Source organism: Eulemur rufifrons, chromosome 19, assembly GCF_041146395.1.
Source record: "Eulemur rufifrons isolate Redbay chromosome 19, OSU_ERuf_1, whole genome shotgun sequence".
Taxonomy (NCBI): Eukaryota; Metazoa; Chordata; class Mammalia; order Primates; family Lemuridae; genus Eulemur; species Eulemur rufifrons.
In genome coordinates, this window is record NC_091001.1 from 60,547,386 (window position 1) to 60,559,686 (window position 12,301).

At 44.7% G+C, this 12,301-nt stretch overlaps 1 protein-coding gene across 3 annotated transcripts; it reads left to right on the top strand.

Moving 5' to 3' along the window:
* The first annotated feature begins 1,910 nt into the window (after window positions 1–1,910).
* Window positions 1,911–11,404, top strand: FAM136A (family with sequence similarity 136 member A). Of its 3 annotated transcripts, XM_069494956.1 has the most exons (4): window positions 6,829–7,504; window positions 7,789–7,870; window positions 8,386–8,526; window positions 11,195–11,404. In XM_069494956.1, exons 3-4 carry the CDS (start codon window positions 8,392–8,394, stop codon window positions 11,381–11,383), a joined length of 324 nt encoding a protein of 107 aa, XP_069351057.1. In that variant the 5' UTR covers window positions 6,829–7,504; window positions 7,789–7,870; window positions 8,386–8,391; the 3' UTR covers window positions 11,384–11,404. The 3 variants fall into 3 exon arrangements, with proteins under 3 accessions (XP_069351059.1, XP_069351057.1, XP_069351056.1); XM_069494958.1 differs by lacking the exons at window positions 6,829–7,504; window positions 7,789–7,870 and adding an exon at window positions 1,911–1,934; XM_069494955.1 differs by lacking the exon at window positions 7,789–7,870.
* Window positions 11,405–12,301: the final 897 nt, after the last annotated feature.

The following is a 12,301-nucleotide window of genomic DNA, read 5'->3' on the forward strand; positions in this document are numbered from 1 at the left end:
CGAGTAGCTGGGACTACAGTTGTGTACCACCACACCTGGCTAATTTTTTCTATTTTTAGTAGAGACAGGGTCTCACTCTTGCTCAGGCTCGTCTTGAACTCCTGGCCTTAAGCAGTCCCCCATCAGCCTCCAAGAATACTAGGGTTACAGACATGAGCCACCGCACCCCGCCAATAAAGGGTGTTGTAGGGAGTAAAGTTGATGAGAACCACAGAGATGTTTTAATCCAGTCATGCTCATTTTACAGATAAAGAAACTGAGCACCAGAAAAAGGAAGGCCTAAGACCAGCACAGATCCAAAGATTTCAAAGAAAGTTCCCAGAATGGACCTTTTCTGTCATGAGAAGCAGAGCCCTTTGGGCAAGAGTGTGTATGACAGGCCTCAGGTCTCCTCCTCCTGGGTGAACTGAGCACAACCCACCAGAGCCCTTCCTTAGTGGTTCCTGGGCACTTGTGCTCCCAAAGCCTGACCCACAGCAGGTTCCACAAATTATTATCACTACCATCATTGTTCTTTTGCTACAACAACCACAGTAATAAGAGGGGACGAGAGTGAAATACAGGATTCCCAACAATAATAATTACTTACCTCATACCTCAGAGATACTAACTCATGGCCTGCCACCACACCCTGAGAGTTAATAGTATTGTTCACAATTTATAAAAGGGAGAAGGAAGGAAGAGAAAAGGGAGTGGCTCTATTACTGAGTTAGCTGAAGGACAGATCGTCCGAGGTAGGTGTTTGATGCTCAGCCCAAGATTGAATCTGTAGACCAGCGTTTTCAACAGAACCTAGATCTGTGACCTACAAAATACTTCAGCTCAGGACTTTCCAAACTCTTGTGATCATTTACCCACAGTAGGAAATATAATATTACATTTATACCTATGCACATATATAACTGAAATGAAGGTTTTCACAAAGCAGTCCCTTAACCATTGTATTCTGATATTTTCCATTTTATTTTAATCTATTCTGCTTTGTTTTTTAAAGTACTAGTTTTAATCCTTTGAATGTATTTCACTACACACTAATGACTTATGTCCCACAGTTTGAAAATATATATCTTCAGAGGGAAGGTGAAAGAGCAGTCCTAATGGGGAAGGGCTGGATGGGATTCCTCCGGAAGAAAGTAGGAGAAATGTAGTTAAGTATGAGAGTAGAAGAAAATGAGAATAGGGTCAAATTGGTGAGACAGCATCATCTATGTAGAATTTTTACCCAAAATGTTGAACTTGAATCTAATTGTGCAGGCATAATCAGGCAAACCCTGGCTGGGGAATATTATAAGGCAACAAGCCTGAAAGTCTTTAAAAATCTCCCTGTCATAAAGGACAAGAAAATGTGAGAGACTATTGTAGGTTAAAGGATAGCAAAGAGACTTGACAACTAAATGAAATATGTAATCCTTATTTGAATTATGGCTGGTGAAAGAAACGAAACAAAAACAAAAAACCCAGCCACCAAGTACATTATGGGGATCATAAGAGAAATTTTAATGGAATCTGCATATTAGATGATACCATTGGGTCAGTGTGAAATATCTTGAATGTGAAACTGGTATTGTTTTGTAAGAGAAGGACTTTGTTTTTAGGAGGTACACACTGAAGTAGTTAGGGGGGAAGAATCATGTTGTCTATAACTAACTTCAAATGATTAAAAAAATAACGTAAGAAAGAAAAAGTAAATGTAGCAGAACATTAACAATTATCTGGGATAGGTGTATATTGTTATGTTCTTTCAACATATCTGTAAGTTTGAAATTTTTCTTTTCTTTTTTTCTTCTTCTTATTTATTTATTTTTTTTTTTAGATACAGGTTCTGGCTCTGTCGCCCAGGCAGGAGTGCAGTGGTTCAATCATAGTTCACTATAACTTCAAACTGGGTTCAAACGATCCTCCTGCCTCAGCCTGCCAAGTAGCAAGGACGACAGGTGTGTACCACCATGCCTAATTTTTTTAATTTTTTTAGATATGGGGTCTACTCCCTGTGTTGCCTAGGCTGGTCTTGGACACCCAGCCTCAAATTGTCCTCTTGCCTTGGCCTCCCAAAGCACTGGGATTGCAGGTGTAAGCCATTGCACCTGGTCTATAAGTTTGAAATTTTTCAAAATAAAATATTGGGAAATGGAAAGAAATATAAATTTTAATGAAAGGAATGTACTCTATTTAAACTCTAATGTTGCAAGGATTATTAAAATGGTATTTTGTAAACATTTTTTAAAAGATATAATAGGTATAAACCCATCCACCCATCCCTATATACCTTTCAGCCTAGGTCCAGTTGCTCACAGCACAAAGATCCAGTTGGTGAGACAAGGAGGATTGGCAGGGAAGAATGGAAATTTTAATATGAATGATGTCTTGTTGGGAGAACAGAAAAAGCTACCTCAGATCTGTTTCTCAGACTTAGAGAGATCATCAGTCTTTTTAAGGAAGGGCCACGGGCCTTGGGGCAGGGCAAGTCTAGGGGAATGGTAAGTCTTGGCATTAGGAAGTCTACCCTGGGGCCTTCAGAATCTCAATTCCTTTGTCTTGCAGAAAATCCATTTCTGGGGAAACAACTCAAAAGTTCAAGTAACTCAAAAGAGGATTATAAAAAACATATAGGGATCATTGAAATTTATTCATGGAGCCCATAACAATTCCCTCCTTCTTTTTAGTTCATTCCTTAGTCTTGGGGAATTAGGACTTCTGTCTATCTGGCTGCTTCCTGCTGAAATGGGACATAGTTGGGGTATGAGGAAGAACGAAAATGTTGGGCCTATAACTGCAACTTTTTTGTACGTGTTGTTGAGTTGTCACCCTCTCCGCACCAACGTAGCAAAGCATATTCCCATCTGGGATCCTACCTGGGAAATAATGACCCAGTGTCCCCAGATGGAATTTCCATCCAAAATTCCCCTAGTCATTCATGAAGGCAGTTTTAGGGAGCTAGCTTAATGGGCAACTTTTGACCTGTTATGGACTAAAAAGTGGGTGGTAAGGATTTCCAACAAACAAGTGTCTCCCATTGTCCAGCTTCTTAGACAGTCATAGGCCCAAAGACTTTTTTTCCATTGACCCCATAGTCAAAAATATACTCAGAGGGTGCACCAAGAGTACTTGCTCCTGTTTGCTGGTTCCTCTGGGAGCTAGTGTGTTATCAATTTCCTTAGACCTTCGGGAAACATTTGCTGATGTACTCTTATACAAATAGGGGTTCCCTGGCTGCCTAGTTGGAGGAAGCGGATTAAGGCCAATTGGTTGGACACTTACTTACCAGGCTGCTCTTTTAGCCCTGAAGTCTACCGTAGACATTCTCTGATGTCTCCAGCCGTTTATGATGGCTACTTCCCTGGGCAGTAAAACAGCTTTTAATAACACAAGAATTTGTGGTCCATGTTCAATTTTCTTGTTTTCAGAGGTAAGGTATCCTTGTTTCTTCCAAATAGCATTTGAGCATGTATCACAAAAAAGGCACACTTAGAATCAGTCTAGTTAGTGCAATTAATTTATTCTTCTGGGACAGGTATCCCAGATGGTAGAGCTTGTGGCTCAATTAACTGTTGGCCACTAACCACAGCATACCTAGCTTTGCATTGTCTCTGTTCCATAAGTCTGCTTCTATCCATAAAGACCTCCTCATCTGGGTCCTACAGGGGCTGCTCAGTCAAATCCAAGAAACCAGAATACACTTGGTCAGTAATCTGACTGTAATCATAGAATGAGGAACAAAAGTCCATAGGCAACAAGATGTCCGGATTTAAGGTGGACACAATCTTCAGAGTTATATTAGAATTACCTAACAAAGTAGCCTGATATTTACCAATCCAGCCACTGGCCCTTAATCAAAAGCCTGCCTTTTGTTCTAGTAGGAGTAATACATACTGCTGCAGAAGAACACACTACATGGTGTGAAAAGTCATCGGTTTCCCAAGTGTAAACTTTTCAGCTTCCTATAAAATATCATAAGTAGCAGACACCTGCCGGGCACAGTGGCTCACGCCTGTAATCCTAGCATTCTGGGAGGCCAAGGCGGGTGACTCGCTCGAGGTCAGGAGTTCGAGACCAGCCTGAGCAAGAGCGAGTCCCCGTCTCTACTAAAAATAGAAAGAAATTATCTGGCCAACTAAAAATATATAGATAAAATAAATATATAGAAAAAATTAGCCGGGCATGGTGGCACATGCCTGTGGTCCCAGCTACTCGGGAGGCTGAGGCAGTAGGATCGCTTAAGCCCAGGAGTTTGAGGTTGCTGTGAGCCAGGCTGATGCCATGACACTCACCCTAGCCAGGGCAACAGAGCGAGACTCTGTCTCAAAAAAAAAAAAAAAAAAAAGTAGCAGACACCATTATCAGACAAATGGGTCATCCTTTTACTACCATATCCAATTGCTTAGAGAAACAAGGTACAGGTTACTTATCATCCCCCAAAGTGTGTGTCAATACCCTGAGTCCAATTCCTTGTCTTTCTTAAATGAACAAATCAAAGGCTTATGTATATCTGGGGGGTGCCAATTGCAGGGGTGGTCATTAATTTTTTTAATTGTCAAGAAAGCATTGTGTCATTCTCTGGTCCAAGTAAATGGTTCTTTTTCTTCCCTTCTTAAGGCCTTTTAGAGGGGTTGTGCTATTATCCTCAAGTTGGAAATCTAAATCTGGTAAAACCCAGCCATACCCCAAGAATCCTCCCAACTGTGTGTGGAAAATAGGGACTTCTATTGAATTTTTCACCTCCCTCCAATCTGGGAGTAGGTTCTGAGTTCCAAGAGGTAATTCAGACACCAAGTATTTGACAATGGGAAGTGGAATCTGAGGTTTTGTGGGGGTTTTTTGTTTTTTGGGGTTTTTTTTGAGACAGAGTCTCACTCTCTTGCCAGGGCTAGAGTGCCATGGCATCAGCCTAGCTCACAGCAACCTCAAACTCCTGGGCTCAAGCAATCCTGCCTCAGCTCCTAAGTAGCTTGGATTACAGGCATGTGCCACCATGCCCGGCTAATTTTTCTATATATTTTTAGTTGTCCAGCTAATTTCTTTCTATTTTTAGTAGAGATGGGGGTCTCGCTCTTGCTCAGGCTGGTCTCGAACTCCTGAGCTCAAAGGATCCACCCGCCTTGGCCTCCCAGAGTGCTAAGACTATAGGCATGAGCCACCACGCCCTTCCAAGATCTGAGCTTTTTCTGAAATGCTTTATAGCCTTTGTCAGCCAGTAAATTTAACACAATTACAGCATGCTGCCTTCCTTCAGCTTCAGTCTCACTGGCTACCGGGATATCATCTACATACTGGATAATCATTCCCTTGTCTAAGTCTATTTCTCTCAAATCTCCAGCCAGAATTTTTCTGAAGATTGCTGGGGAGTTTTTAGACACCTGAGGAAGGACAGTCTCATTTGCTTTCCAAAGCCAACTAACCAGAAGTCAGGAATCATTTTTCATAAATGCTAAAGAACCATTCATTCTGTATACACAAACTTATAAGGCTGGGTCACTCAAGGACTTTTAAACTCATTTTAACCTGAATAACTTGACTCCTTACAAGTAGGAGTTGTTGGAGAGATTCAGTCTGGCATTTCATGAATAAGGAAGAAAAGTAAGGAGTTAAAGATTTTGCTACATAAAAGAAAGAACTTTCTGTGGAATATGAGATATAAGTATAAACATTAACTCAGTTACAACAGAAATTTCCTACTTTTCTACAGTCTGTAGTCAACCTATCAGGGTTGGAATTCTAGCTCTACCATTTTCAAAAGTGCAACCTTTGGCAAGTGGCTTCATCTCTCTAGGCCTCAGTTTTCTGCCCTGAGTGGGAGAAAAGTGGATAGCAAAGTACCCACCTCATGTGAGAATTAAATGAGATAATCCCATGTAAAGCCCTTAAAACAGTGCTTGGCACATTGTATAATAGCTGGCATCACCCTAGAATCACCTGTAGTTGGGCTTGAAGTGGAAAGGGTATCTTGGACTCTGAACACTGATTTCTGGGGAGTTACCAGCACTTGAGCCACAGAGGACCTTGGGTTGAGTCAAGCTCCCCACTGCCCTCAAACCACAGTTCTGCCATCCAGTGCCCAATGGCAACAAATTCCTAAATTCCAATGACAGGGCCCCATTCCTTGTCCCATGTCCCCCCACCCCCCCAAACTCCAACCACGAGGCTCCTTTTCTACTCCAGGCTCCAGAATCAGTATAACAATTTGGCTTCCCCAAAGCTTCAAGCTCTTTCACACTCTGTTTTGTTCATGGCGGCCCCCCATGCCTGGCGTGGCATTCCCTTCCCATGTGCCAAGCAAACACCTGCTTACCTGAATTCAATCCAAAGACTTAATTCAAGCCTTACCTCCTCTAAGAAGGCATTCCTGAGGCACCTGGATGGCTCACTTCCTTCTTGCCAGCCCTGGGCCACCTCTCTTCCTGGACCACATCTCTTCCAACATTGCCTGTATCTGTCCCCTTCCCCTCTCACAGATGCTCCCCTCTGTACCCCAGCCCCTAGAGAGTACTCCATATGTGTCCAATATGTGTCTGATAAATGAATGCATAGGACAGTCAAGTCGGGGCTGGGAGGGTCGGGCTTTCAGGATAGAACTGTCCCAGGAGTTCAGGAACAGCTCCATGTTGCTGCCATATAAAAGCTTCATTGTTGATTGCATATCTGTAGCCCTTGCTTTAACTTTGAGGCTTAGTTCTTATTAGAAATTAACACATAAACATACAGCTACCCTGTGATTCAACAATCTCACTTCTACATATTTACCGAAAATAAAAGAAAATCTGTGTCTACAAAAGACTTGCTCAGGGTTGTCCAGAGTCACTGCTTTATTCATAATAGCTACTAACTGGAAAAGGCCCAAATGCCCATTAACAGGGGAAGGGATAAACAAATTGTGGTGTCATTCCATGGAATTCTACTCAGCAACAAAAAGGAACAGCATGGCTCAGTCTCACAACCATCATGCTAAGTGAAAGAAGCCAGACACAAGAGTACATACTGAAGGCTCACCTATCTATGAAATTCTAGAAAGGGAAAATGTAGTTTCTAGTGACAGAAAGGAGATCCTTGGAGTCAGAGTGTGGGCACGGGGAGAAAGGGCTGAAACTGGGAAAGGGCAAAGATTGTTAAAGCTCATCTACCTGTACACCCAAGATGTGGGCATCTATCTGTTAAATTACATTTCAATCATGTGAAAGATTTTTTAAGACTCTGAAGGGAGGCGGGGAGTGTGGAAAGAAAGGCAGGCAGGTGCGCCCAGCCCAGCCCCGCCTCGCCCCAGGCCCTCCCAGCGCAGCGAGAGGCGAGCGCCGCCGCCCGGCGTGCAGTTGCTCCTCTCGGCCGCCAGGGGGCGGCGTGGGTCCGGGAAGGGCTGGCGCGAGCCGGGAGCGGCGGCCAGGGGGCGGGCCCGTGCGCGGACTCCATGCGGGCTCGCGGGGTCGCCATGGCGGAGCTGCCTCAGGTGCGAGTGCAGGAGGCCGTGGACTCCATGGTGAAGAGTCTGGAGAGAGAAAACATCCGGAAGATGCAGGTAGCGGGGCGGTGGCCGAGCCGGACCCTTCCCTCAGCCGCCGCGCGATGCCTGGCACTGCGGCCGCCCTCCCAGTCGACCCGGTCTGGGCGTCCCCAGGTGGCCGCGGCGCGGTCACGGAGCTTCGGGGGCTCCGGCCGCTGGGGTGAAAGCCGTGTGCCCCCGCCACGCTCAAGGCCGTTTCCACCCAGTCCAGCCCCGGGGAGAGGGAGGTCCAGGGGCCGGAGACAGAAGCCCTGGGGTTCGTCCCCCCACCTTCGCCTCATGCGCGGCCCCTTCTGCAGGTGAGCAGCCCGAGGCCCAGAAAAGGCGCGCCCAAGGTGAAAGACCAGAAAGGCGAAGGCTCCCGGTCTCCCCGCTGGCCAGGTCATGCCCGCTGCTGTTGCGCCGAACTCCGCTTCACACAGCGCTGGTTTATTGCTGTTCTGCTTTGACCCCTACATGTTTTTGTGGGTGTTGGTCCTGCTTCCCTCACCGGATTGTGGGTTTCCCTTATAGTGCTCCTTGAGTCGTTAATTAATGGGCCGGTTGCCCCCTAGTGGAATGCAGTTTACTAGGCTTCTGACCTGTGAACCCTGTGGGCTAGGCGCCTGGTTTTCAGCACATGTTCTCCTCTGACTCACCCCCACCTTCCCGGTCCACCCAACCATCGGTGCAACAAGTGCCAGTGAGCCAGCAGCAAGGAGGCATGGGACACTCTGCTAGGCACCCAGGATAGTTTTCTCCAGTCGTGGTTTTAAGGACCTGGTGTCTAAGGGAAGGTGAAAGCAGAAGGTGGAGAGGGAGGCACAAATACAGACGTGGTCTTCTGACTGCTGTATCTCTCCACGGTCATCTCTGTCCGCTTTCTTACCTAACCTCGCTCTACCCTCCCTCCCCAGGGGCTCATGTTCCGGTGCAGCGCCAGCTGTTGTGAGGACGGCCAGGCGTCCATGCAGCAGGTGCACCAGTGCATCGAGCGCTGCCATGCACCTCTGGCTCAAGCTCAGGCTCTGGTGACCAACGAGTTGGAGAAGTTCCAGGTGAGGAATATCCCAGAGAGGGCACTGCAGTCCTTGATGTCCTCTCTTGCAGGAGATGACAAGCATTTGTTCAGAACTCTTGGTTTTAGTGTCTTGCTTCTGTTAACATTTGTGATAGTCCTGTGACCGACCAGTCTTCACAGGGTTTGAAATTTTAGAAAAAGTCCTGGAAGTTGAGTGCTATGAGTTGAACCATATTGTGGTGTTATGATGTATATATTGGTTTGCATCTATGGTGCCTATGGCGTTTCATAACTCCCATAGTCCTTGTTATAATGTTGGGGCGCTGCAGGCCTCAGGAGATAGAATCTCTCTCTCTGACCTCCTCTCCTCCTTTCACCTGCCCAAGGCAGGACTCTAATCTGCTTGTGGGTCAAAAGACCCTCATTCCAGAGAGGGTCCTGCTCCATAACCTGGAGGAAGGAATGCTGCACAGAAAGGCCAGGAAGAATCTGAAGCTAGACAGGCCTTGCTGGGTTTGGATCACGTGCTTTTTGTCCAGTCATATTTCTGCACGGTTGTCAATCATGCCCATGTAATGAAGCTGCCATAAAAACCCAGGAGGACTGGGTTTGGAGAGCTTCCAGATAGCTGAACATAAGGGGGTTCCTAGAGGGTGGTGCACCCAGGGAGGGCATGGAAGCTTCACGCCCCCTCCCCCATACCTCATCCTATGCATCGCTTCATCTGTTATCCATTACAATAAATCATAAACATAACTGTTTCCCTGAGTTGAGTGAACCGCTCCAGCAAATAAATCTAACTCAAACACGGAGGGAGTCATTGGAACCCTAACTTTAAGCCAGTCAGAAGCTCCAGAGGCCTGGACTTGTGACACATGTTGGGGCAAAGGGGTGTTCTGGACTGCTCCCTCACCATGTGGGATCTGATACTATCTCCAGGTAGATGGTGTCAGAATTGAATTAGAGGACACTCACCTGATGTCCACTGCTTGGTGTGTGGGGGAAAACCCCACATTTGGTCACAGAAGTCCTCTTTGTGTTGATTGCTGTGGAGTTTAGAAGAAAGCACAGTTTGGGGAGTGTTTTTCCCAGAGCACATATTTTCCAGTAGAAACAATGATATAAAGGGAGTTACCAGCAGAGTGCATGACCAAAAGCCCTGTTTGTGGTTTTGTTGTTGTTTGCTGTAACCACCAAATATAATATATTTACTATATAGTATAAAGTTTCCTAAAACATAATAATTTATTTTTTAAAAACAGCAAAATCTTCAGGAAAGTGGCATAGGATAGTTTTAAAAGGTACATATTAGAACAAGACGCTACCACCACTTAGTGGACCTGTATACCCACCCAGGACTGTTTCTACTTGCTACACCCAGGGAGAAGCTCCTCTGTCACTAAGGAGCAATCGCTTATATGAAGCGTGGTTATTGTTGACTTACTGACGCCTGGCTCACAAGCCCCTCTAAGGCTGCTATTAATAAAAGACCTCCCTTCTTCCCTCTCTGGAGCACAGGGTAGCCACAACTTCATTTTACTTCCTTCCTTTAAGTATATTTTTCTAGAATTTGAGGGGAAGCAGGGCCTGCTGCCAAACTTGTCTTTCATAGCCTGAAGTTCCATCCACATGGAAAAATATACCTAATGTGATATAATTTTATATTTTGCTATACAAAACTCTTCAAAATTACTGCCATTATGAAGAACTAATTTCTTCAAGATCATGGAACTCCAAAGGATTTCAGTGTTCATTTTGACAGCTAATTTTATAGATTGGGTCTTTGAAAATTTGATTCTTGGATTGCTATATAACTTTCTCATTCCACTCTTTTAGTGTTTTCAAAGGATACTTTCCCTTTTCCACAGTTCTTGCCACTGACCTCCAAGGGGCTAAATCCCATGGTCATTTCTCAGTCCTTAAGTTACTCGACCTATCTGTGGCACTGACACAGTGGATCGCTCTTCTCCTTGAAGCACCATATGCGGTTGGCCACCAGGACACCTCACTTTCCTGGTTTTCCACCTCCCTCCTTTCTTGGCCTCCATTGCTAGCTCTTCCGCTTTCTAACCTCTGAACACTGGAGTGGCTTAGGGCTGTCCTTGGTCTTTTCTCCTTTCTAATCTACTAATCCTACTCTAATCTCCCAGCTGTAAATATCATCTGTATGTTGACATCTGCATTTGTATGTCTAGACCAGACCTCACTCCTGAACTCCAGATTCATATATCCAACCATTTCTTCAACATCTCTACTTATTTTGTTTGTTTCTCTTCCTTCACTGGAATGTAAGTTCTAGCAAGAACTTTATGTGTTTTACTCATTGGTATATTCCCCAACAAGAGAAGAGTGCCCAGCACATAGTAGATGCTCAATAAATATTTGTTGAATTGCGATTATTTTGTAGCAAGAACAGACATTAAAGAATCAAGATGTTTGTAAATCTAACAGTAACCTCTAGTGACCTCTTACTTACTGGAAGAGTCTCCTGTACAATTTATTCTGTCACTCACCTGCTTTCTAGTAATAATGTTTTATCTGGGTCCCCCTGTTTCGATCTAACAATCTTGGTCAATCACACTAGAATGTCCCTTTAATGGATGAAGATAATATAAGTCAAGCCTATAGCACAGGGCCTAGCAGATGAGCACTCAGTAAATGGAGGCCAGACTCAGCCTTCTCTACCCTCTTCCTTCTTGCCACAGGATCGCCTGGCCCGCTGCACCATGCATTGCAACGACAAAGCCAAAGATTCCATAGATGCAGGGAGTAAGGAGCTTCAGGTGAAGCGGCAGCTGGACAGTTGTGTGACCAAGTGTGTCGATGACCACATGCACCTCATCCCAACTATGACCAAGAAGATGAAGGAGTCTCTCGTATCCATTGGGAAATAAAAGTCTTTGCCAGTGGCCACCGGGGCTGAGGGCAAGAGTCTATTTTTAAAAAGGAATGGGAATTTTGTCTTCTAAGCAAAGTCTATGAATGAAGAAATTAAGGATGGGAATGAGCATAAGGCATACGTCACTTGCCACTGGACACTGGTTTCTTTGTTTTAAACCTGAAAAGTGAAATGGAAAAAATTGGTATAAAATTTGGGTCGGAGATAGTACAGGGGAGTGTTATAGAGCCTATATTTTATGTGGCAAGTGCTTGTTCTGGCAGTAGGGATCTCCCTTGTACTAGATCCAGAGCCTTCCAAGATACCAAATTCTTACTGCACAGGTACCAACAGACTGGCAGTTTCCTCTAACCTGCCTATGATCTGGTAGACTTTGAGGAGAAGTGTTTCCCCTTGTTGCCAACCTCCTGTTTACCAGAAGTGTTACCACACCATTTTCCACAATCTGTAAAACAAAATCCATGAAATCAGTAGTTTAGAAGTGGAAAGAAAGGTTTCTGGGTCTTTGTTTTGCTTGGGTTTGTTTTATTTATACAGGGACACAAAGTTGATTTAAGATGTGGAGTTGGGACAGAGAGTAGTTTGGATAAGAACTTTGAAAAGTTCCTTGTGGATATCCATTTCTGACCATCAAGGTGTGGATGTGCAGTTCTTAAAATTATTACACACTGTATCTTTCAGCCTGGACACCATGCAGAAACATGAGAAGCAACATCACACTGATTGTGGGAAACAGAACTTTCCTCTTATTGGCTGATGGGCCCTGAGGCTGTCTGCAGCAGAGTGCCAGGACAATCTTACAGTAACACTTTCTCCCTGAAAAGAAATCAGGTTTTGATTCTGGTATATACCAATATCCAAGAAGGAACAGTAAAAGAGTAATTGTTGGCTACCTGATTAGAAGAGAGTTGTG